We start from the raw sequence: 27103 nt of genomic DNA on the forward strand, positions 1-27103 counted from the left end.
TTATTTTGGAGGTTTGAGAATTAACTTGATGAACAGGTAGAAATTTTGAAAACCTTCATATTGCCAAGGAAGAGCACTTGAATGAGAAAACCAGAAAACATTTCTGCTTTACTTATGTAAATAACATGTTTTTATGCCACATGATTTGAAGCCTGTCACTTCTTTAAAAAGATTATTTTATGATTGCACAGGACTCTACAAAACTGACCTTACATATATTTTTTTTAAATGGCATCAGGACTGAGAGCTCTGCTCCAGGTAGGAGAGTGTGCTGGCATCTGAGTACATCTGTACCTGTTCTGTAACTGACCTTTCAAGCCACTTCTCACTTTCAGCTGTTTACTTTGCTTATCAGCCCTGTATTTCATCCATAGAGCTCTGAAGAGCTCTGTCATGCATAACTGGACAGCAAGGTCAGCGAGAGGCTGCTGCCCTGTGTGAACTGGTTATCACTTGGAAATTTTGTGCCAGTGTTCTCCCTCTCCCAAAGAGTTTAAAGGAGGCACGCTTTTGGATACAGCACTAATGAGATGATTTCACGAGCAGGCCATGGTTGCAGTTTCACTTGATGGCTCCTGATTGTTAATGGCAGGGCTAATACAATTATACAGAGGCCAGCAAAGTTAAAGCAGATTTCTAATGGGGTCTTGTACCACACCAGCCCCAGTTTCTCTAGGAGCCCGAGAAATCTTCAACAGATTAATTCTTCCAGTCCTTACTAGTTCTTACTGGAGACTTGCCTGCTAAGGAAGATACCTTTTGGGATAGGGATGAGTATAAAGAGCATTATATAAACATTAGTAAGCCTTGTCTTCTAGGAATGATATTGAAAAAATGAAGGTTGTAGAGGATGAGTGAAGAAATGCTTTGCATGTAGGCATGCAGATTTCTTCTCAACATTTTTTTTAATGACATCCAGGTTTACCTGGCTCTGAAGCCATTTTCAGAATGTTCACTTATGCACAAACTGGTATTATTTTCTCATTTTGCAATGTTCAAAAATAGCTATTTTTGAACCTTGCCTTTTCACACATACAATTAAAACACTTAAAAATCCCATTGTGAAAGATGCCAATGAACACACTTATGAAGTAAAACTATCCTCTCTGATTAAAAGCTTCTCACACAGCTTTGTCCTTTCATCATAGACTCATACTGCCCTAGAACACTTATGAATGTTAGAACATGACCTGAAATAAACAGAATTTAAAGATGATAGAAGAGTTTAAAAGGCATCTAGTAGCAACAGTCCTGCAGTGATCAGGGACATCTTCAACTAGGTCAGGCTGCTCGGAGCCACATCCAAACAGACCTTGAATGTTTACAGATGGGGCATCCACAACCTTTCTCAGCAATCCGTTCCTGTGTTTCACCACCCTCATCATAAAAAAAAAATATTTTCTTTATATTAGTCTGAAACTAATAAAAGAGTTTAAAAAGTTAAAGCTCCTCTGACAAAACTGTGGTATGAAGATAAATATTTTGTTGCTTTACAACCAGAGAGGACTGTTAAAACTTTATTTACCATGAATTGTTAAACATGTTGCATATCAGCTGTACATGTGCATGTTTCCACACTATGGCAAATGTGAACTATGCAGAAACACCTTAACTGTCTGTGTGTTTGCCTCAGTCAGGCTGAAGGGAACACAGATCACTGTAGTGCACTTTCAGTTATAGTTAACCCACCCTGAACTGCCTTCACAGCAGCAGTAAGTGAGGATGTGCATGGGTGAACCAGCTGACACAGTAATTTTATCCCTCAGTAACTTGTATAACGGCTCCTGTTCATGTGTCTGAATCTTTGATCACCCTCTTGAATCTGTTTATATCACAAGAGTTTATTGGGACACTTTTTTTTCTTTTTTTTTTTTTTTGTAAGCTGCAAAGCTTCACTCAGCATCATTTTAGTGAATCCATATTGTCAATTTAATCTCTCAACTGCTCAAAGTTTTCTAGCAAAAGAAATGGTCCAGGTCACACTTGTGCCACATTATCAGCTGGCTGTCAGTCTGATATGCTCCTCCAAATAACAAGCAGACTTTAAAAAAAAATGATTTTTCACCTTTTTTTTGACTTCAGAATCTTCTGTTTAGATATGTACGATGTTACTCAAAATAGTGTTATCATGCTAGATGAAAAAATGTACTCTTGCACTGCATGTGGAACCATTTTAAAATTTAAAATATGGCTAAAATTTATAGCTGGACTATAGCACTATTACGAAGTCCTACTGAAGCCAATAGGTAGTCCTGTTGAAGACAACTGTAAAATCTATGCCACCTTCTGTGGCAGGAAGCTTGAAGCCTATGCATATTAAAAATTATTTTTAAAATAAATCAACATTAAATGCTTATATATCACTGTAAATTGATTGAGACATTTAACAGTGCATTGTCTTTGCTGTTCTGTCCTCTTAAAAACTTTGGGCCCTGAGGATTATGCATGTGCTCTATAGGGGTACTGCACTGCTTAGTATGTAAGTAGTAAGATAGGGGTAAAACAACATAGCAACCAAAAGACAGCATTTGTATTAGAGACGAAGGGAGAATTTATTGACTGAAGTATGTTTATTGCCATCCTCATTATTCATTTGAAGAGGTGTAAGTCCAAACCATCATCATTATCACTTAAAATTAGCCAAAGCCAAGAAAGAGGCCCAGGAGTCTGATTAAGGCATCGCTGCAGAGGTTTTTTTTGTCTGGATGACAGTGAAGTCTCTCACTGCTGAAGAATTACACCATGAGAGCAAGAAAGTAAACAGTGACAAAGGCAGCCTAGTGATAGAAGACAGAGTAAGCAAGGGACTGACAGCCAGGATGTGTGGATCCTGTTCCCAGATCCATCACTGTCTGACTATGTGACCACGAACAAGAATCCTCTGCAGGTCCCTCCATCTGTAATGTGTATGAGAAAATATGGAGTTAGCACAGTGGCATTAACCCTACCTATATGTTAAAAAAAACTTTGAACTTCACTGCATGGGACAGGCTGCAGCAATAAGGATTTTTAAGACCAGAGAGGCTTGTTCTCCCATTGCAGGGGTCTGCTGTTTTATGGCAGCATCTGTGGCATTCTGTCTGTAACACTGGGTCTTGAGTTCACTAGAGGTGAACAGAAGGGTTCTGTAGCTGCTGCATCTAAAACAGACTTTTTTGAATCCTTGTGGATTAAACACCAAGTAGATAATTTCTTGCACATGGGGAAGGTTGGCACAATGATTCCTGTGGTGTCTCCAAATCCCAGCAGGGGCAGGGCAGGGATTGTCCCCCTGTACTTGGCACTGGTGAGGCCGCACCTCAAATTCTGTGTTCAGTTTTGGGCCCCTCACTACCAAAAAGACATTGAGGGGCTGAGGCATGGCTGGAGAAGGGCAGTGGAGCTGGGGAAGGGTGTGGAGCACAAGTCTGGTGAGGAGTGGCTGAGGGAGCTGGGGGTGTTTAGCCTGGAGAAAAGGAGGCTCAGAGGAGATCATTCCTCTCCACAGCTGCCTGTAAGGAGGCTGCATTGAGGGGGGCTCAGCCTCATCTACCAAGCAACAAGAGACAAGACCAGAGGAAATGGCCTCAAGTTGCACCAGGGGAGGTTCAGATTAGAAACTAGGAAAAATTTCTCCACTGAAAGGTGATCAAGCACTGGAATATGCTGCCCAGGGAAGTGGTTCACTCACTATCCCTGAAGGTATTTGGAAGACATATAGATGTAGTGTGTAGGGACATGGTTCAGTGGTGGACTTGGCAGTGTTAGGTTAAAGTTGGAACCTGATGATTTTAGGTCTTTTCAAATCTACATGACTGTGCGTCTATCTGTGAATCAGTTGGCTCCAGACTCTTCTATAGCACTTACAGTTTTTCTAGCCACTATTTGTTGCACAGAGGGGTCCCAACCAAAACTCATTACTCCAGTTGTGTTAGGCTTCTCACGTCACAATGAATTTCAATTAACAGTCTGAATAGTATATAGTCTGTGCAAAATCTAATAAACCAGGGGACACATGGCTGCACAATACCAGGAATTCTCAAGGTATCTGATTTGAAAATCACTACAATGAAAGTTTATAACTGCAGCTCAATTCATTTCGTGAGAGGAAAGGTAATACCATAGAAGAATAGACACTATACAATTCTGCTTTATATGTCAGAGATTCATTCTCTGGTAAGCTTGAAGAGTATTTCATTGGCATTCTCTTAGATGCCAAACTATTAAATGCAAGGCCACAGCACAAAGAGGTTTCTTAAATTACTGGAGGAATAAATTGGGTCTTGTAACATGCTTTGTAATTTCAATTGCATTCTGCAGCGACTCTCAAATCCTCAAGTGTATATGGAATCCCACTCCACAAACCATTGTTTCCTTCCCGCTGCTGCAAAATAGCTTCAAAAAATTCAAAGACCTCAATGATTAATATAAGTGTGCATTTCATTGCTTTTATAGCTTTTTTTGTAATGTTCTTTCTAGTTTTTTAATCAAGAATGTGACCATCTCTTTTATTCAATTTGCATTCAAGAAAGGTTTGCACATTAGATGAAGTACATTCGTGTGCATCTGACAACAAGCACTCTGCAGCTTGGAGATAATGAATCTAAATCAGATTCAGGCTTTATTTTGCAGTGCCAGGTAAATTTCAGAGGCCCAGCATTAGTAATTTATTTCTCACTAAGATGAAAAAGTCAGTTTGATGGCTACTGTCAGCCAATAGGAGATAAAAGATGAGATGGCCCCTTCAAGGGACTATTCAGTGGCTGCACAAAATTAAGGAGACAATTTGTGGCTGCAGAGAAAAAAATTAATTTTACACATATAAATTTATAATAGATCCCTGCTCTGAAAAGCACATAAGCTAGAATTTCAGAATTTTAGAATTAAAGTGTGTGAAAGAGTCCATACAGTAACAATAAAGTCAAAAGCATACATATGTGTATATAGCTTCTTGTGGCAGTGTGTGCATGAGCCAAAAATGCTTATAATCCTGTGCACCTGTTAAAAATAACCCTGTCCAATAACCTCAGCAGTCATATGCAACCATTTCTGCAGCCCATTTAGGAATAAGAAACTACAGATGCAGCACTTCCCTTATTCCCCCAGTTCTCACTTTTTGCCTGTCCATTGTAGAAGGGCTGTGTAGGAATTCCCACCTTTGCCATTTGACTGTTGTGTAGCCGAGGCAAATGATTTCTCCCCTGCCTACATTCCCGGGCTGCATCAGAAGCAGTGTGCCCAGCAGGTCAGGGAAGGGATTCTCCCCCTTTATTCCACTCTCATCAGACCCCACCCAGAGTGCTGCATCCAGTTCTGGACCCCCAATATAAGAAGGATGTGGACCTGTTGGTCCAGAGGAGTCCATGAGGATCTCAGAGGTCTGGCATGGGGGCTGGTGTATACCAGCTGGCTGGTGGAAGGAAAAAAGCTTTGGCAAGTTGGCATGACATTGACTTGGCTTTTATGCAATTTGTTCCTGAGGAGGTCAAAATCTCTGGATTTTTCCAGTTAATAGCTACACAAAGTAAGAATAGTGGTATATTTCTTCTGGTGCACGTTCTATGCACTAACAAACTCCCTGATAATATTCTGGCCTTGATGATGCACATACTCCTTTTCTCCACTGTCTGGGTCTCCTCAGGAGTGTGTCTCCATTTATGACCAATTTTTTAGGGAAAGACCCAAATACCAGACAGACAACCCTACTTCCAGGAGTCTTTTTCCCCCCATAGTAGTTAGGAAGTTGCCACAGTCCTCAAGTATGAGGTTTGAATATAACCATTGCCTACAGCAGGGATGTAAATATCCTGAACACACCCAGAACAATGCATGAAGCCATGTGCTCTTTAGGGAGAAATCATAGGGTTATGGAATTGAATTGCAACAATCTACTCTATTGAGTGCCTAGAGGCAGGGCAAGGAAAAACAACCATATCCATCTAGTCATCTTTTGCTCTGAGGTCTGCTCTTTTCTGCATGGACTGTATCATCTATCCACAAATATATTAAAGCATATTAAAAAATACACATGCAGACAGCAATACTAATGGAAGGATAAGAGTGTCCCTCTAGCAAAGCAGGTGTGAACTTCATGAGAGAGATGCAGGTACAGAAGCAGTGTTGACCTTAAGATGAAATTGAACATGAAACTTCCACTGTTTTGGGGGGTAATCAGAGCACTGTTTTTTCCACAGAAGTGGTTGTGGTGATGGTAGTGGTGGTGGTGATGATATTTTCACTACTTTCAAGGATAAGAGTTAATTTATAAAAAAAAAAAACAACCCGAGGGGTGCAGGGAGCAGCCTTCTTCAGCAAATAAACAATTATAACATGAATAAATACAGGTTATATACATTATATAACTACATGCATAGTAAATACATTTTATGTACAATATACGGTGTACATAATTTTCACATAGGGAATTTACGGATTATATGCAGCTTGAAATGCCTAAGCAACCACGGCTGTTCACACTCCTGCACTGACAAGTTCTTTGAAGATGCTCCTTCAGCACTAACAACTCATGGCGAGCGGCTTTGCTCCGCTGCCCTGCTCCGAGTCCCGCCAAGGTCCCGTGTCCTTGTCCAGGGTCCCCAGGCTGCAGCCCCCACCGAACGCCTTTATGGCGGCTCTCGGGGGCAGTGCGGGCACAGAGGGGCGAGCACCGCATGGCCGCGGCCGGGCAGCCCCGCTCCCACCGCCACCCCCGGGCCGGACGTGCCGCGGTCCCCGGTGGGGGCGGGCCCGGCCCGGCTCCCCCTCCCCGCCGCGGCCGCCGCCGGCTGAGCCTTAACAGGTAACGGAGGAGGGGCGGCCGCCGCGGGGTTGCGGCGGGATCTCCTTCCCGGGTTTCCTTTCGCTTCGGCGGGGGCGCCGCGCCAGGCTCACCTGGGCAGGGCACGCCTGGGCCGGGCCGGCCGCGCCCGCCCAGCCCGCCGGGCTCCCCGCGGCAGGAGCGGCGGCGATGGTGCCGGTGTGCGGCGGGGTCTGCGCCCGCCGCCTGCTGCCCATGGTGGCGGCCGGCCGGGCGCCGCTGCTGCTCGCCCTCAGCCGGGCCCGCTGCAGCCAGGCAGGGTGCACCGGCCCGGCCGGCCCCGGCCGCGGCCCGAACATCAAGAGGCGAGGCTACGACATCACCAGGAACCCCCACCTCAACAAGGTGCGTGCCTGGGCGGGGGCAAGGCGCGGCCGGGCCGCGGGGAGGGCGGCGGGCGTGGGGAAGGCCCGGAGCGCAGGTGTCCCGGCTGCTGGGGCTGGCAGCGTCACCCGTGACCGTCCCCAGGGAGCGGGGACGGTCCCAAAGGCTGAAATGCTGCGGAGGGGGAGCCAAGGGTTGACCTGAACGGAGCCCGGGATGCGTGATGGGTGCCCGGCTGCTGGCTCGGTACTGCGGCCTCCTGGGAAGCCGGGCACCTGCTTCCCCTCTGGCCGCTGTCCTGCTGCCGCAGCGGCACCCACAGAGCCAGAAGTGCCCTTGCCTGGGAACTGAAGCTGTTTGCCTGAAAGCACAAAAAATTGGGATGGAGAAAATACAAATATAACTTCTCTTTAAAGTCCAATACCAAAATCTGGGTTTTTATATGTATGTATATATGTGTGTGTATATATATGTGTGTGTGTATATTGTTTTATGCATGTAGCTGTGAAACGGATCGTTTACCCTTCCATGATGAAACAAGCATGTGTGGCTGTTCTTGTTTTCACTCTTCCTTTCATAGCATATCCATGGCCACTACCAAAGCAACATCTCGCCAGGCTGAAGATGTGTTTATCATCAAAACTGTGGAAACATTAACAGTACAGTTGTAATAAAAAGAATTTTTTAAAAATGCTTTTGGAGAAAGTTTTTAGCAAAGTCTACAAAGCATGTGAAGTGAGACCCAATAACTTTACTTTATGTGATTTGAAGGGAAAAAATAATCTGGGTGCCAATATTGGGATCAAGTATGTCAGACTCAACTATGCTGGGTTCTACTTTCTTGTGCTAATATTAATAGAAATAACTACAAGTGTGTTATTTACCTAAAAAGAGCAGGTATTGAACATGGTATTGAAATTGATTGATTGTTTGATTGATTGGGCTGTTACTATTTGTCGTATGCTTGGTACACAGTTATCCAGTCCATGAGCTTCCTATGTTGTCTTCCAGACTGGAGACCCTTTGGATGACCACTTTTGCTTTGTGTAGGATACTGTGCATTGAGTTCCATCTTCTGGTACCATTTCAGCATCCACAGAGATGAATCCCTAAGGACCAAGGCATGTGATGACACTGGATATTACTCAATATGCAACAACTTCATAGGCAGTCTGGTTTGAATCATTATTGCCTGTGTGTAAGGCTGAAGAGAAAGGGACTGCCAACTAGGTCATAAATAACAGTAATTTGTCAGCATTAAGAGGTTTTGATGGGTGCTTCATGGTACTTACAAAGAGTGACATAGCTAATGTTTCTTGTTTTCTTGCATATATGGATTTGAACTGAAAATGCTTTGACCTTTCCTCTATGTAATGCAATAATAACACACAGTTGAATCTGGTTGATGCAAGAGTAGATTTTTAATGTCCTGTTCTGTAATTTTCAGAACTGAGGCTTTTCTTGAGTGTTTTGCCTCCTCCCAGTGAAATAAAGTATTTTTCTTGACATTTAAATGGAATTTTTGGCCATGTGAAGAGAAGGGTAGACAACTGTTCCTGTTAGAGGAAAAATGTACTGTGGTGTGCCATGAGAAGTCTCCCAGCTGGCCTCAAGCCTGTGTGTTTGCTGTTTGTTACGTTTCTCAGTCGCTGTGATAAATCATCTGCAGAGCATCCAAGTCAAGACAGAGATGGCTTACATCTGTGGTAAGAGATAAGGACTGCCTGTGTATGCACCTAGGTAACCCATCATTACTAAACACTCAAGACCTCCTTCCAGGCTTTTCTAAACAGGCTTCCATTTCTCTGTGGCTCTTAGCAGTTCCTTGTAGCCTCTGAAGAGTTACCTGTGTTCAGCTGAAACGGTGTTTTTCAGGCAGTTCATGTCTTGTCAGCATGGTGACTTTTTGGTCTGCTGTGCTGCAGCAGTGTAAATCAAAATTAGGGATCCCCAATTTAGGTATGTTTTCAGCTGTTGTACTCTCCTCACGTTGCAATTGCTCTTTACTCCTTTGGTAACTAAATGCAGGCATGGGGTTATTGCTGTTTTTTCTGCAGTGGATCTCACTTTAATCTAAGTTTTCAACTGACTGCAAGCAGCTCTGCACGGAATAGTCCTTACATCTCTCCAAGAACCTCCAAAAAAATATTCAGAAGTGAGACTTAATGCAGCAAGTGTTTCACTGCTTTATTCAATACCATGGGTGTTTTATAGCTTTTGGATGAAGTTGAAGCTGTCAGTCTGAAGCTGTCAAGTGTGTAGTATTTATTCAATGAAGAACACTGTCCCTTCAGCAGAACTGCAGACAGATTTACAGTCTGAGGTTATTGATCCGAGTCTTTGCTTGCTTACTAGGTTGAAGGTGCTTTGAAGAAGAAGCAGACTCAAAATCCACTGCTGGCAGGTCCTCTGTAATATCCTAAATGTTAGTAAAAGTGATAGCAGGCTGTCCTCTGAGAAGTCTCCCTGGTTTCCAAAGCTGCCTGAGAAGAAGAAGAAAAATAAATCCAAAAACTAGTTATGAATTTAATAAATTTGCAGTTGTTTCTTCCCTTTGATCTTTGTTTACCATGTACTACATTTTTTACTACTGTGGTATTCAAATACTGTTCTTCCTTGTGTTGTGAAGTGTGACAGTCCCATGTTTAATCCAAGGACAGGACTTGGGAAACATCAGCATTCTTGTGAGAGGTACTTGCAGCTTTAAAAAGCAATAGCAGTTGCTGTTATTTGTCTGAGGAGTCTCAGAAATAACAAAAGGATGAAGAAGAACTTGTCATATGTTTTTATGAAGTGTCTCATGAAGAAGTTGTTTTCCAGACCTGGAATGCCATAAAATTGGAAAGCCTAGACATGTTAACAATGTCAGATAACCACAGAGCACAGATCTAATGAAAACTGCAGGGACTGAGAAATAAGTCTGTTCTACTGTGGGACCTCAGCCTTGTGAAAAGCTGATTCAGTGCTCAGACCCTGGGAGGAAAGATGGGGCCTCCCTTACCCACTGCCTTGTTTATCAGAGCTGCTGTGTGTTTGGTGTGGTCAAGTCCATGTCGTGTTCTCTCTGACACTGCTGTCAGTTCTTGAGATTTGTGCAGTTCTATTCATCTCACATGTGCCTTTTATGATTCCCAGTTTTTCCAGGGACTCTGTCAAATTCATATGCCTTTTTTGTATTTGAACAAACAAAGGCTGAGCTGGACAATTCCCAGTTTGACCACACACCTGCAGGGACTCAAAAGTCTTGTTGTGTCCAAAATTGATTGTAACTTTGTTCATGACATCTGACTGGAAGGTTGATGACACTTCTGACATTTTTCTGGAAGTTCTAATTTTGAGATAAATCATGCCTGCTTGGAGATCTGCCATCACAAACAGATGCAGCACTGGAGGTCACAGTTTGTTTTCAGAGTGGCAGGATATTGCCCTACTTGAAGGGTTAAGATAATCCATTAAACTTTCCTGCAAGTGCAATGCAGGGATCTGACTTTGTGGTCTCTGAGTACATCTGGATTATACTCTCCTTTGATGTGCATGCATAGTCTCCATTTTTTTTTCATGGAATGTCATGATGAATTACAAAAAAAAAAAAAAAAAAAAATTACTAGTCTGGATCTGTAAGAATCAAACCTTAAAGAACTGCTGTGGGCTTCTGCAGCATTTTTGAATGTACTGCTGTATACATGATTAAAATGCAGAAAGGTTGTTTGTCCTTCAGCTTTGCAGGGATTGGAATTGAGTTAACCGAGGGTTCTTTGAATAGTGTCAGTAATTTGCCACTGCAGCTGAGAAACAAATCGTGTGATCTTGCACACGGCTGCACTTGGCAGCTGTGGTGAAACAGAGCTAAAATTAGATGGATTTGTAAAATTATTTGATTTTAAAAAAATACTACTGGGCACAAGAACAGTGTGTCTGAAATTAGTTGGCAAGATCAGACCAAGGCAGAATTCTGTTTTCAAAGTAGTGAATCTCTCTAAATCCACAGGATTGAGTTCTTACAACTGGAGTTTCTCTTGCAGCTGGACTTTTCAGTTGGCTAGCTTTAGGTCTGATAGATACATAACAACTGGGTGATGTGTGAGGCTTTAAGTGTATGCATTCCAGTGTTTGCTAAGTTGCCATCTGTTCATGTTTTGCAAAGGAAGAGTATGAGATGGGCAGAGTTTAGAGGTTCCCCTCATATTTTTTCAAGAGCCCAAAACTATTTGAGCAAGGTTTGGGGGGCAAATTTTAGACTGGACAAGTTAATTTAGGGGGAAAAAATCCACTGGGAGTTGCTAAATACTTTAAAAAAACACCTGGCTTAGAAAGTCCCCAAACTGCAAATGATGAAAAGATGGGAGAGTGCAGTGGAAGAGTATCCTATTAACCTGTGTTATTTACTCTTCTTAAGGCTTGTGATTGCTGCAGGAGACAGGACGCTCATGTACATGAACTGACCTGATGGTGCTATTGAGTTTCTAGGGGTAACAAATAAGACGCTTGCATTGCCAAACCCTGCAACTTTAGACCCAAGTAAAACTCTAGCTGAGAGATGAGTTTTGTCAAATCAGGTTCTAAATACTCTAGAGTAGAAAAGTGAGTGAGCTGGAGCACTGTGCATTGTGATGAGCCTTGATGGTGCCTGGAGCAGAGGCTCTTTACATGTTTGTGCTTCATTAGTCAAGCCAACGTGCACGTATCCCCGTGACTTCAATTGGAAACAAACTCCACAAAGGTGAGCTTTGGCCAAATATTTTGGCAAATGTTGTGTGTTTTGGAAATATGATTGCTCAGTTAGATCTGTTTTGGCCATCATCCTGGCATGTGAACTTTCATTTTTATTTGTTTGGTGTTAGTGTCAATCATATTTTTCTGAGGCCAGATTGTCTTTTGGCAAGAACATTTCCCAATGTTTTGATGCCAAAGAACTTGTTGTTATGGTGTGGTCAGCAGACTGAGCCCAAACTAAATCTGTTGGTGCTTCTGGTATTAGAAGCAGCCTGCAAAAGTCCCTTTACTCCCCCAGCTTGGATTCCAGTTCGTCTCCCTTATAGCCAAACCAAGGAGCCATCTGCCTCCCTGTCTGCCTGCATAACCTCCTGCCAACACTGTCACTCTCCCCTTTGAGATGCTGCTAGTGCTTTGGGATTGGTGTTCCCATGGAGAAGCTTGGAAGTGCATAGGATATCTGTTGCTGTGAGAGTCAGAAGGGTGCTGATGCAGACCCTGCCTCTGTGCTGTACTCGTCGGGTAATATGTTGGTCCTTGTTTTCCCTTCAGCCCTTATAAATGAGATTGAGAGGTCTTGGAAGCATTGGTTGGGCAGCTTTTATAAGTGCTGAGTTTATGCTTGCACTCAGTTTAACATTTTAATAAAAATAAATTGGTTTTGGAACAAAATGCTTCATTCTGTTTTCTGAAAATGTTGTAAAAATACCTTTAAAACTGCCTTTTAGTTGAGGAAATTCATCAGTTTGGCAGATGCTTATGTTGCTTTCTTTTTATCATGCCCTTTTTTTTGGAGAAACCTTAATCTTTACATCAGGCATGTTTTGGTAAGGCAGAGCCAAGAATGAATATAGCTCTGGTTTCATAGGATGGACTAAGCTTTTCTGGCACTTAAATAAAATTTGCACTTAAGTAACACAAAGTCTTTGGTGAAGAATATTAATATTGATATTGTTGCAGTTAGAATGGATTTAGTGCTGAATATTGCAGCTTGTTCACATTCCTATTCCTTCCATCTAGTGAAATACCGGGTAAGCTACTAGTTGATTACTTTGGAAACACTGTAGATGTTGTCAGGAAGACTGAGCATATTATGTGTGGGGTAAATAGTGACCTCAGCATGCTCCAAGCCTTGCCCCTCATAAGTAGCACAACATACAATGTCACTGATGTTAGAGACTGTGCTGCTCACTCTTTCTGTAAAAAACTTTTTCCTAATATCCAACCTCTATTTCCCTTGATGCAGTTTGAGGCTGTGGCCTCTGGTTCTGTCAGTTGCTGCCTGGAGAAAGAGACCAACCCCACCAGGCTACAGCCCCTTTCAGGGAGTTTAGAGAGTGACAAGGTCACCCCTGAGTCTCCTTTTCTCCAGGCTAAACACCCCCAGCTGCCTCAGCCGCTCCTCACAGGGTTTGTGTTCCCAGCCCCTCACCAGCCTCGTTGCCTCCTCTGGATGTGCTCAAGTGTCTCAATGTCCTTCCCAAACTGAGGGCCCAGAGCTGGACACAGCACTCAAGGTGTGCCCTCACCAGTGCTGGGTACAGGGGAAGGAATGACCTCCCTGCTCCTGCTGGCCACACTGTTCCTGACATAGGCCAGGATGCCACTGGCCTTCTTGGCCCCCAGGGCACTGCTGGCTCATGTTCAGCTGGCTGTCACCAGTGCCCCCAGGCCCTTTTCTGCCTGGGCACTGTCCAGCCACACCATCCCCAGCCTATAACACTGGAAGGGGTTATTATGGCCAAAATGCAGGACTCGGCACTTGGAGTTAATAAACTTCATCCCGTTGGACTGCCCATCCATCCAACCGTTCCAGGTCTGTCTGCAGACCCCTCTTACCTTCCAACAGATTGACACACAGTCCTGTGTAGTCTGCAAATTTACTAATGAAAGACTTGATCCCCTCATCCATGTAATCGATAAAGACATTGAACAGAGCAGGCCCCAGCGCAGACCCCTGAGGCACACCACTGCTGACTGGGCCCAGCTGGATGCAGCGCTGTTCACCACCACCCTCTGGGCCCGGCCATGCAGCCGGTTCCTAACCCAGCACAGAGTGCTCCTGTGCAACCCATGGGCTGCCAGCTTTTCCAGGAGTGTGCAGTGACAGGCAGTGCCAAAGGCCATGCTGAAGTCCAGGTACACAACATCCACAGCCTTTCCTGCATCCACCAGCCAGGTCACCTGAAAGGAGACAAGGTTGGTCAAACACAACCTAAACCCCTGCTGTCTGGGTCTGATACCCAGGCCACCCTGTAAGTGCTGTGTGATGACACTCAATATAAACTGCTCCATTACTTTACCAGGTACTGAGGCCAGGCTAACTGGCCTATAGTTACCAGGATCCTCCTTCCTACCCTTTTTGTGAATGGGGGTCACACTGGTCAGCTTCCAGTTATCTGGAACGTCACCAGTGAGCCAAGACTGTTGGCAAATGATGGAGAGTGGCTTTACAAGCTCATCTGTCAGCTCTCATCACCCTGGGATGGATCCCATCTGGGCCCATAGATTTATGAACATCCAAGCAGCTCAGCAGCGGCCTTCTCTTGGATAATGGGAGGACCATTCTGCTCCCTGACACCATCTACCAGCCCAGGAAGACAGCTGTCCTGAGGGCAAGTCATCTTCGCACTAAAGACTGAGGCAAAGAGGGCATTAAGCACTTCTGCCTTCACCTCATCTGCAGTTGCTAAATTCCCTCCCTCATCCAGTAGAGAACAAAGGTTGGTCTCACCCTTCCTTCTAGCATTAATGTATTTGTAAAAACATTTTTTATTTTCCTTTACAAAAGTTTCCAAATTAAGTTCAAACTGAGCTTTGGCCTCCCTAATTTTTTCCTACATGCCCTAGCAACCCACTTAAATACTTCCTGAGAGATCTGACCCTCCTTCCGAAGATGACACATCCTCTTTTTATTCCTAAGTTCTTTCAAAACCACCTTGCCCATCTAGGCTGGACATTTGCCTCATCAACTTGTCTTTTGGTACACAGGGACAGCCTGTTCCTCTGCCCTCAAGATCTCTGTTTTGAAGCATGCCTACCTTTCCTGGACTCCTTTGTTTTTAAGGGCTGCTTCTCAAGGAACTCTCTGAATAAGTCTCCTAAATAGGCCAAAGTCTGCCCTCTGGAAGTCCAGTATAGAAGTCTCATTGATGTTCCTCCTGATATCACCAAATATAGAGAACTCTATAATTTCATGATCACTGTGCCCCAAGTAGCCTCCAACCACCACATCTCCTGCCAGCCCATCTCTATTTGCAAACATCAGGTCTAACCTAGTTCCTCCCCTGGTGGGCTCACTCACCAGCTGCAACAAAAAGTTGTCCTTTGTTGTCTAAAATCTTCCTGAACTGCCTCTTTTTTACTGTATTAAGTTCTGCTGATTAGGAGAATGTAAATTGAATTCCTCTTTGCTTCTGCACAAGCCACCTCCAGAAGAACACTTGGTTCTCCTACTGACCTTCATTCAGAGATGAGAAAGTTTGTTCTTTTAACGAATAACTATGCTCTCTTGTTACCCCTTGCTGAAGGTGGGACAGTTACAGTTTTTTATAGCATTTATGCCCCTCCAGGACTTTGGGATAGTTTTCTTTTCTGACTTGGTATGAATTATGCTAGTCTACCTTCCTGCCCTGCTCATTTGCCAGGCTGATGGGACATATTGTTCAAACATACCTTTTAGCAGCTCTCCTGTACTTCAGGTGTTTTATTCATTCCTCACTCTCAAAGAAGGCCTCTGCCACCACGTACCCCCAGGCAGGATGCAGGCAGGATTCTGGCATTTCTGGCACTGAGCCCCTGGCAGAGGCTGGGCCTCGAGTTTGATAGGAAAGCTGCCAATGCACATGGTTGCTGTAGCTGAAAGTTGGATGCTGCCCTGCACAGGAGGAGCCTTGCCTCTAACCTCTCTCTTAATTAAATGACATGCAGTTCTGTAGATAATCTTATTTTGCTGGGGTTTTTTTATTGGTTTGGGTTTTGCTTTGTCTCTTTCTTTTCCTCTGTTACTTACTTTTTTTTATCTTTTTCTCACTGAAATACACACCTGCTACCAAATCTTGAGCCTATTGTAGCACTCACACAAATAAATTCTTTTTTCAGACTTAGCTTTATAGCTGTTGTAAGCAGGTCAGGCAGGCCTTGGTGCTTGGGAGAGAATAAACACTGCTGAAATTCCCTCTCTTTCAATAGAAGGCTTAGCACAACAGCAAACTTCACTACTTTGAGTTTAGAATGTGCTCTAGTGGAGATGATGAGCATGTCTTTAATTTTTTAACCTCCTCTTTGAGGCCCAGGGGTGATGCTATCTGTCTCTCCAGACAATGTGACATTTTGATAAATGACTTCTGTATTGTCAGCCTAATACAATATCATTCTTCTAAAAATGTTTTAAATGGCAAAGCTTTTTATAGTTCTGCAGCTGCCAAACACAAAACTAAGACAGGGTAACTGAGCAGACTATGCTTCAGACAAAGAAAATAGGCCAATGCAAAAGTTTTCTGCCTATCAACCTTTTCTACTTTGCAGCTCCCTGTTGCATATGTAACCTTTTTCAACATGTGGACCCATAGAACTGAAACAGATTTTCAGTACCTATCTGTTTATATAAAAAAAAAATATTATCTCCACACCTTAAAGTCTTCTATTCTGATGTCTATCTTTAAAAAATGGTGTCTATTTTATAATAGGTCCCTATGGATTAACTGTGTTCAGTCTCATAAAACGTGTAGTTAAGACTTCATTGCGTTTCTATATATTGAAAAAAATAGGTTACTTCAAAAACAACAGTGCTATTTTCTCCTGGACAAGATGTCTTGAATGTTTTCTCTTTGGCTGGACCAATGGATTTGTCACTTTGCCTAGTGGTTAAATTCATTATGGAAACTATTAAATTCTGTCTAATCTTCATTTGAATGGTTTGATGCAAAACCTGCAGGTGATTTCAGCTATGATTATTTGCATTATTTGGGATTATTACAAATGACAGAATGGATCAAACTGCCAAATCCTGTTATTTTTTGAAGTGTCCAGATTATTAAGGGTTTCTGTTATCAAGATAGTCTAAGCAGGGCAGAGGCTGGAGCAAGAGATAATCTGTTTTATTGTGCCTAATGATTTAAAGGTGAGGGGAAAGGGGAGAAGTAAGTCCAGGGATTTTCATGTTCATAGCCCTTCTTCTAGCAACTCTAGTATTTTGTATCCCCAGCTAGATTACTTGGTCCAACAAACAAAGAAAGAAAAATCCAGCAAAAAAACCCCAAACAGCCCTACCACCACCCAAGCCAAAAAACTTCTCCCTTTTAGCCATTTCTTACCTCACAGGGAATTTTATGTTTTTATGTTGTCACTTGTGTCTGTAGCAATTTCTGTGATAAAACAACTCCCTCTGTAAATCAGGTTCCTTGATCACAATTATTGGAGGGTCAAGTCCCTTTTTTCCCCCATACTGTATGAAGGCTTCTAGATCTAGCCGTCAAATGAGAAAAGTAATAAAAATTGTTTGTTGAAATGCTGAATCTAACTACTGGGAGGAAAAACTTCTAAAAATTGTATCTTGTCTCTCCCATTGTTTTGGACTTTATTTTTCTATGAAAAAACCTCTTTAAAATCTAGCAAAAAAAATAAAATAAAAACACCCCAAACCTGCTGCAAGAGGAAGTAATTTGCAGTAGTGGAATGTGCATAAAGTCTGAATTCCAGCAGAATTCAGACTCTTTTAGGGAAAAGTGTTGTACAATGGTTGCAAAAGTGTAAAGGCACTTGTACTAGAACAGCTTAGCAGTTCAGGTGTTTTCTAGGCAAGAGACACACAGTTTGTGGGAGAGGATCCCAAAATACTTGAAGTGAAGAGGATATTGAGAAGAATAATTGAAAACTTCTCTTTTCCCCTGATGCCTGGCAGATGCAGTGGCTTGATGTATGAAAGCCATGAAAAGCAATGATAGAGGTGACCATGTGCTCCAGGTAGGCAGAAAACTTTACAGAAAACTTTCCAAGTGGAATTCACTGCTGGTCTTAATACAGAGGCTCATTCTGCAGTTTCTGCTACCTTATACTCATTAGTGAATTGGCCTGCCATCAGTGGCTCATGAGTTTGTAAATTATATTCCAACACAGAAATAGATGTTCAAAGGTAAAGGTAAAATAAAAGAATTTTTCCTGTCTCAAGTTGTAAGGATTTTCAGTGCGCATACCACTGTGCCTTGTTGCTCATTGCACACATGCAGCAGATTCCTCTTAGGTTTGGTAACTTGCCCAGGTTGTGATGTGCAGCAGTATTTATTCGAAGGAGATGTGGAACGTGCCTTTCACTCCATGTGCTGATGCCAGCAGCTTTTCCTGGCTTTTGTCTAGGGAGGAAAAATGCTTGCTACAGCAGAGCCCTGCCTGAGCATTGCTCTTTGGTTTCTAAGGGGCAGCGTAGGCTTAAGTTGTTGGGAGGGTTTCTGTTGACTTCAGTCAACTTTACATTGAGCCTTTTTTGAATTTAGGAATTCAGGCAGCTGCACCATTCAAGATACCAGGTCATTTTCATTACAAACTATGAAGGTTAAAGGTAGTACATTGTTAAATTTCATCATCTTGCTCTGTTAATAAATGGCAATTAAAATGAAAGCATGTGTAAAAAATTGTTCTTACTGATTGTTTAAGCCAAAGTCTCAAATCAAAAATGGAATTTATTAATAATACCAATTTCTACTGATAGATAATCCCATGAAGGCTCCAGCTACTCCCACAGTTGCGTGTCCTAAAAGTCAAAAGTGCATGTTAGTGTTCTTTATTTTAGTGTGGTCTGCCTAAACTCATTCATCTTGCATAAGAGCTTTGGAGTGACTTGCTCAGGGATACCTTTCCAATGCCAGAAGCTGTCCTCTGGCATGCAAGCAAGAAGAGCTGGACTTCTTCACAGACCTGCTGGAGGAAAAACAAGGGCACTAAGTAAGATGCTTTAGAGAGCTTGAAGCTGTCCTGCAGAGTTCTTGTTGCTTAATAAAATTTACAAAAGTGCCTTTGAACTGTGACCTCCCAAATGCCCATTGGTCAAGGGTAATGGGGTGGGGTTATGAAAGCAGAAGGAGTGCGTGACTCAAGCTTGCTGAAACTGGGTCACTCTTCCTAGAGGCAAGTAATTGTTTTGTATTTAGCATGTTAACTGTATTTGAAATTATACGATAACAAAGTAATTTCTCATATAAATAGAAAGAAAGTGATGGGAAGGTGCTGGAAAGCAGCAGCGAGACTCTGGCTGCTGCTGTAAAATGGGTTTAGTGTTGGCCACTTTTAAAAAGCTTATTACATTTTAAAGATAAGCTTTAATGGAATTGGCAGTGACAGTGAAACTGTAACCAGATCTTGTTGTTTTGTACAAGTGCCTTTCAGGTTTCTCTGCAAGGTCGAATGTCCTATTGACTGGCAGCTGGACTGTTTTCCTTGTAGGAATGTAACTGGTATTTGATGGAGTTGCAAAATCAGTTTCCCACTGTAGCCAAATATAAAAGAGTATGAGAGTCCAGCAGTTTCACTTCCTGCAAAGCTGGAAACCCCTGTAGCATTTATTAGGATTTCCTGCAGGGAAAGAGGGATATTAATCTTGTTTGACTTACAGAGTCATAATATTTGTGCTGCAATTTGTAACACAGAGCAAGAAGTTTTCAATTAGTATTTCCTGAGAAACAGCAAATTCAGTAAAGTAGATGCTTTTAACTTTTCAGGTTTTGTTGTTTTTTCTTTTATTGTCAGCGAATGACTATGACATCTCACAGGAGCTTACATGTGGCACAGTGTTGGAGCAGGGGAGATGGCTACAGATCTGCTAGGACACAGTGAGCAGCTGGAACCTTCTCAGGTCTTTCTCAATGTCTGATTGGCACCACCATAATACACTCTCTGAACTGCAGCACTGTATCAAGTGTGCTTGTAGGAGGCAGAAACTCATTGATAAAAGAGTCACCTGGTCAGTTCATCACTGGTGTTAACTTTCCTAGTGTTGGAAAATTTTTCTCAAACTCTGAGCTGACTGCAGCGAACCCTGTTAGGGCCCAAACCAAATTGGCTTGAACTACTGTAAGCCTTCTTTCTTTCAGATTTGTAGTAATTTTATACTATGGAAAGTGCTTTATGTCTCTTGAAAAGAGGCTTCAGCCTTTACTCTGGGGAAGCACTGTGTTTTCCTATCCAGGCAGAAGAATGCTTAGGTGAGGCTGAGGAGCTGCAAGTATGTGAGAGTTTCCAGATCTGTGGTAGGCATGGTTACTAGACCATCTGGACAAACTTTGTGCATTGTAGATATTCCCATCTCCATTCTGGATGAGATGGGGCAGGTATCTGGGGCTTCTAGGCATGCAGCATCTCCTCTGCATATAGGCTGTGCATATGCAGAGGCTGATCATATTTGGGATGCATTGGATTTGCTGTCCACTTGCAGACTAATTCATCATGTGAGACTGAAGCTCTGAGCCAGCTCCCGGACGCTCCTGGACTTCCAGAAATCACAGGGCAACACCCAAAATCCTTATATTTTTCCCCAACAGGAATTCTAGGTAGAAACAGAGGGAATGTCTTGAGATACCTGTACAGGAGAGAATAGATCTCAGAGCTCATTCTTTAGGAAGAGCATCTCGATTCATGTTACTTAATTAACCTGACAAATGAGAGGTGAAAAGAAGGTATACTGGAAGTTGTAAAGGTATTTTGCTTATTGCTCTGTAAATTAAGAAACATCTTAATTAGCTAGAATGCATCATTTATGTAGAATTTTCTCCAACTTGAGCGTAAAATGGAGTTACAGATTACTTTTTCAGTCCAGTGAGACTGTGGTTAGGCACATAATCCTCAGCTGTGGCTTCCAGATTTTAGCAAAATATAGAAACTATTGAATTTGAACATCAGGACTTGAAAAAAAAACAGAAAAGGAAAAATGTGACTGAGAGAAATATTTGTGGCTTATTTCTTATTCCTAATTCTTGAGACTTTCAAGGCATGTATCATTCACTTTCTGCTTCTCATTAATGACAGTCATTCAGACTACTGGAGCCCTAACACACTGCTGCATTACATCAAGCACTTTTGAACTCTGTCCCATTTCTTACCAGTTATGGAGGACAGTTTCTGAATCACTGATAAGCATTCCAGAAAGGATCATGCAGTCATGGGCATCATGTTGTCATAATTTACATTTGGTTTTGGACTACTTCAGTGGGGAGCTGAATTTAGCTTGCCCAAGGTAATATGGGACATTTGTAGGTAAACAGAGTCCCTCAGAATGAATTTGCTCACCATTCAGCCAGCAAACCTGTTGCTCAGTTGTCTTATTGTAACATCTATTGTCTGTACCAAAAACAATCTCCAGCACAGCCTGGTAGAAATATATGTGATTTATCAACTGCTTTATCCCATACATGCCATCAAATTGCATTGTTGTATAAAATGAAAAACACTTTGTGAAATATTTCCCATAAGCTGTGCACAAAGGAAGTGAGTGGTAATACACAGCAGTTATAGGAAGTTATTTTAATTGCTTACCAGAGCTCACTTCTTTTTTTATTTTATTTATTCACTTAAAATTTCTGGGTTTATTTCATAACAGTTCAAAACTTCGAGTGTAAAAGTTACAGATACCAATACCTGTAAACTTGAGATTATTATGTTGTCTGCATAATTAAAATAGTAATTCAAGGAGAGAACCAAAATAGACTAAATAATTACATTTTAAAGCTAGTGGGCCGGAAAGTGGGTTAGTGGGTGTGCTGTGTGGTCCCCCTGTGAGTGCTGCTCAAGTATCTGATGAGGCAGATGTAACAACCAGTGATTTCTTAGAAATCAAAATATTATTGGCGTGCCTTTCCTCTCATTTTATTTAATAACACCTTCCAGCAAATGTCTAGGACTAGATCCAAAGCAGACTGAATTTTGTGGGAAGCAAATGAGTATTTGCAGCCCTTTGCAGTGAAGTTATAATCTTACTGGCTTGGTATTGTTTAGAGAAAGTGCTTTGCTGAACTAGGGCATAGGTTTTTGATTTAGTATCCCAGTGCTGTAAGACTGCGGGTGTCTTCTGGCTAACGCCTATGTGAGCAGTGGATTTATAGGAGCACAGCTGGGTTGTAAACAAATGGTGATGCACTTTGCTCTGCATTCAGAGGGAGGAGAAGCAAAACTACAAGACAATAATCTGAATTTCTAAGTACCAGGCAGTAGAAAACCAACTGCAAAACTGAAATGAACTTAGAGGATGAGCTTCAGACAGTTTATATGTCTCCAGTTGGCATTTGCTGTATTAAATAAATGAAAAGTAAAACACAGTCACTTTGAATGTATACATCTGCCTTCAGCGGAGGTTACATGACATTTTTTCACTGAATCACTTTCTTTAATTTGAAAAAGGAAGAGCAGAAGTGTAGTGGATGCATGGAAGAAGAAATCCTGAAGTGGTATGACAGACCCTTATATTGTAGTGGGTTTAGATCCTGGATTCTCTAATGCTAGTGTAGGAGTTTGATCTGTCTTCCCCATGTGCTATGCAGTAACTCGGCAGTAAGATTAAACTATGGTTGGTAAAACAGACACATTAAGGGTGTTTGGAGCCAGGACCTGCCTGCAAGCCATGAAGAGCAAACCTCTCTAAACCATTTTCCCCAAATAGTCAGACATTAAATTTTGGTTCACTTTGTCTTGGTGTGAAAGACCACACTGAAACATTTGCTATTCTGGTTCAGAAATCCCATGTCCCAGCTCTCTTGTTCCTGTGTATGGAAAGCTAGGGAAAGCAAAGCAAAGTGTAGCAGTAACAAAGATCATAGTGATAAAAATATCATATGATAAATACATGATAAAAGGAATAAAACCCACAGTCATGACAAACTTGGGCCCTCCTCTATATACCAGGCACTTTGCAAGCCAAAAGTCAGTGTATTTCTTGGAAAGAAATCAGATCAACAACTTTGTGTACATGTCTGGAGGTTGATCCTACAGATCCTTAGGCACAGTTGGTTACAATCAGGAAGTGGAATCTTATCTCCTTGATCCACATGGAAAGACTTATACCAGGTAGTAGGTTCAGGATTATGCACAGATTCTGAGATTTGATGAGAAAATTCAATGGTAGAAAGATTGGTGAATAATATGAATGTGGATGCCTAGGTCTGTGTAAACAATACTCCAAGGCATAGATTTTCAGTAAGGACAAAAATAAACCCAGAATGTTTGCCTCTTGCTGAGTCTTAGCAATGTTGTTCCAACATAAACATAGCTTAGAAGTTGTTGGCTTTTAGGAAAACAATTTTTTTTAATGTCTCTGAGTTATTCAGGTAACCTCAGGCTTTGCAGAACTTCTTTATATTGTCTGGAGAGAAAAAGACTTGAAGAAGCATCAGGTTAGCTTTTATGCAGAAAGTTTGACTGAGGCCAGCATAATGTAATATAGATTCTGTATATTTGCATGTTATAGGAAGTGACTTTAAAATGTGCAACTGCAGGGGAATCTCTTTGCATTTAACATAACTTTTAGTCAGCAGTAAGATATCATAGATTCAAAATACTCCTAACAGAATAAGATTTGAACAACGTAATATTGTGGATGCCTACCAAAGTAGAATTTTACATTAAATTTGTCTGAAACTGCCCTTTTTTCCCCCCATAAACAATCACATGCATGTACCTAGACCATGGTTTTTGGCAGAATCTGGCCTTTTTATTCTAAGTTCTGATTCACTCCTGCTGTTGTCTGAAATTATCTTCTCATTATCATTCAGGCAGAGGCATTGCTGCTGCCATCTGCAGTGCATCAGCATCTACATCATGCTAAAACCACACTGACCTCTCAGCATATGGTGACTTTTTAAGAATGTTCAAAGGCATATCCTTATCTTATGTCAAACACGGAAATTAAGAGACTGAATGTTTTTTGTCATGTAACCAATTTGTTAGTTTGTGTGTCCTGTGGTCTACAAATGATGTGTTTATCTACATTGTGTTAATCCATATTTTGTATTTTACGACTAAAAGCATTTTTCTGAAGCAGTTACAGCTTTGAATAAAATCTTCTACACATAAATGCAAAAGCTGTCTCTTTTAGAGCTCTTCTTTTATTAATATTGTGTATAGATCATGAATAGAAATGCTTTGGAAATGAAGACATAACTTCAAATCTGAAGCTGCATTCTGTGGAGAATCTGTAACACTTTTGAGAAAAGTGTGAAATGTTTCATGCTATTAATACAACCTTATTTTGAATATGACTTGTCAGAAAATAATTTTAATGTAACTAAGGGGATTTTATCATCAGGAATACAAGATAAGGAGATGAGAAACAAAATCTCTGTCCTATAATAAAAGCAAGACCAATAACAAAAGTGATTTGATATTTTGCCTGTGTCTATACTGTATTTGGGCGAGTTTGGAGGAGCCCAGATCCTGCTTCTGTCTGTCCATTTGTCTTGGTAAGCAGCTTGGCTTCATCTTGTTCATGAAATGGAAACTCTTGTGCAAACCTCTTCAGGAAAAAGCAGATGTGGTCCTATCTGTTGGCATCAGGTCACTGAAAAATGGATGAGAGAGGGCATATTGGAGCCTCCCTGTGATCTGCTGCCCCACAGGAGTTATGCTTGAGTGTACTGTAAGGCACAGACTGTACTTGAGATCTTTTCTTAGGTGTGGCAGCCTGATTGTCCTAGTAGTGTCCCATGGTGAGTTTTTGAGGGTGAACAGGATGGGCAAGCAGTGAAACAGGCCTTGAGCCTGGCATTTTGAAAGACACAGTAGAAGTAGGTGGTGTTCCTGTTTCTGAAATCTTGTATGACATATATTTGTTTCCAGTTAGTTTACTTTTCTGTATCTTTAAGCAAAAATAATCCTCTCAAAATGACTAAAACAAAATTCTGCTCCTGTACAGTGGGGAGGGAAGGAAGTGCATAATGCAGTTTATAGGTATAAAGTAACATACAGCTGCAGCACAGTGCACTTTGCCTCCTCATTCTGTGTCAGTAGCTCTCTGAGTTTGCAGCACATCAGCACAGAGATAGGTATCTGGTGCCACCCCGAAGTCAAGGAGATGATAATTTTTTTAACTTTATGAATATGTCTCAGGAAAGCAAATGTAAAATGGATACATATGCCTCTCTCTTGCCTTTGTGGACTTAAACATGTGGTGAGAATTTGCAGTCAAGTTTAGGGTTTGCAAGATTTTATCTTCTTCTGGAAACATGATCAGCTACCAAGAAAAGAACAGAGAAACCATTTTTTCAATCCGGATGCTTTTTGTTACAAACAAATTCATTCACTGTATGTAAGCATAATTGCCCACAGTTTATGTAAGCATAGTTGCCCACAGTTTACTTAGCTGTCTGATACATCTAGAAAGACTTCAGGAAAACATCTGATTTAAAATTGAAATTAAGATTTCCCTTAGAAATACCTCTTTGTCTTCACTGTGCTTCAACAGACATGAGGTTTTGGTGATATCATGGTGGTGAAAGAGGTGTACTATTTTAAGGGGCAGATATTGCAGATAAGCTCCTGGGGAAATGGTGGCATAAGCTTTTTGAAAGTGATTGGAGGGGTTTTTTTTTTGTGTGGTGATATCCAGAAAGGTTGTGGCTTCACCTCTATAATCAAAATCAAATGTGATGTATTATCCTTCTCAACCTCCAGTAATCTGCCAGCTCTCAACAGTCTTATGATCACTACCAGACTTCCTTGGACTACTAATTGATCAGGATATCCTGATGCTCACTTAAAACCACTTTGGGCTACTTTGGCATCTGTACTAGTTTCAGTGACATAATTAAATGTTCACATTTATAATCTGATTACAGTTTCTTAATGCAGGCTTTATAGCTCAAGTTCATCCCTGTCTCAGGGGAACATGTCGGTTAACACTTTCTGTCAATTGGTCTGCTTTCGGTTTTGTGTTGTACTGGTTCCTGCTGATGTAAAAACTCTAGAAACCCCAAATGGTGTACATCAGATGTAGGCAGTCTCTGTACTAACAAATTTAGCATATACAGCATAAACAACCAAAGCCAGCTGCAGGGTCTGCATGCACACTGCTAAGGCCTTAATCTTTGTAACAGTGAGTCTTTATATAACTCAGTCTGCTCTGTGACCCATGGTAGCTCCCAAACTGCCAGTCTAGGAATCACTGGTCCTATAAGTAAGACTCACTGCTACAGAGGTTTTGCATCTACTGTTACTGGGGAACATCATGGATACGTAGGTAAAATGCAGTATTGGTAGCAACAGTTTTCTATATACATGTATTTAATTATTCTCCTACACTTGTCTTCAGGTGCCATTCGACTTTTGATATAGTAACAACAGTACAATTTAGTTTTTATGATCAGTTTTCTTTGAATCTCAAAATACAAACTAGGGTTTACAGTCTTTCATTTTTTTAGCCAGGGAGACTTTATTGATGATGTTGTTTTAATTTGAGGGGTAGGCATTGTGTTTATTTGGTTTGGTTTGTTGCATTTCTTTGTCTTTCCACATCAGTGATGACCCCAGGATTTCATTTCTTTTGTTCCATTCTTTCTACTTTAAGACATGAGTCCCCACGCGGAGAACTTCTGGACAGAAGTAGAATTTCTTATTGAAGCGGAATCTAATTCTAATTCTGATTTTAGTCTTAAAATACAAAATATGCAAAGCACTTCACATTGCCTTACTATTCCTCATGAGGTAACTCAGTTGAGATGTTATTTCTGTTTATTTTCTTTGGAATAAGGTGTGAAAATTATGAATTTTGTGTGTGTGTGGTGTCATGTTGCTTTAATGGAACTTACAAAGTTGTGGCTAAAAGCTTAGACAATGGAAAAGGACATTGACACCTTAGAGTGTCAGTGCAGCTCTGCTTGCCCAGACCTTTCTGCCTGCACCTTTTCAGTGTGAATCCAGTGTGGTCTGTATGACAGCTGCTTGTGGATTTTTATGCTTGTCCACAGCAGAGTCAAAGACCTCTTGTGCAGCAAACAGGGATTTTCCACTCACATTTTTAAGAAATTCTTTGAAAATTATATTTCTTGTGGGCTTCCTTGGTGTTGGTGAATCATGAGGCAATAAATTATAGCTTGGTTAAATGGTCTAGAGTAAACAAAAATTTCCAGTACTTGAAGAAGAATTTGTGACCCTGAAAGCTTATCCATTACTTTTTAATCCGCAACTGTATTGCATTGCCAACCTAAATGGCAATGATGGACATATTCCAGGGGTTCATAATTCTGAGACTGAGAATGGCAGTGGTTGTGGTTAGTGCAGAATGGTTAATGTGTTTGC

At 41.6% G+C, this 27103-nt stretch overlaps 1 protein-coding gene across 2 annotated transcripts in view; it reads left to right on the forward strand.

Annotated features, from left to right (window-relative positions):
* The first annotated feature begins 6759 nt into the window (after positions 1 to 6759).
* Positions 6760 to 27103, forward strand: part of ME3 (malic enzyme 3) — a 117134-nt gene continuing 96790 nt past the window's right edge. Inside the window, exon 1 of one of the 2 annotated variants that reach the window (XM_064719363.1) lies at positions 6760 to 6778. Coding sequence is in view for 1 of the 2 variants with exons in the window: in XM_064719372.1 (XP_064575442.1) it covers positions 6947 to 7141 (195 nt within the window). In the remaining variant the exon portion in view is untranslated. Of the gene's footprint in view, positions 6779 to 6819; positions 7142 to 27103 lie in introns of those variants that run through there. The other variant, XM_064719372.1, reaches the window with a different exon arrangement.

The sequence above is a fragment of the Zonotrichia leucophrys genome, chromosome 1 (genome assembly GCF_028769735.1).
Source record: "Zonotrichia leucophrys gambelii isolate GWCS_2022_RI chromosome 1, RI_Zleu_2.0, whole genome shotgun sequence".
In the NCBI taxonomy this organism is placed as follows: Eukaryota; Metazoa; Chordata; class Aves; order Passeriformes; family Passerellidae; genus Zonotrichia; species Zonotrichia leucophrys.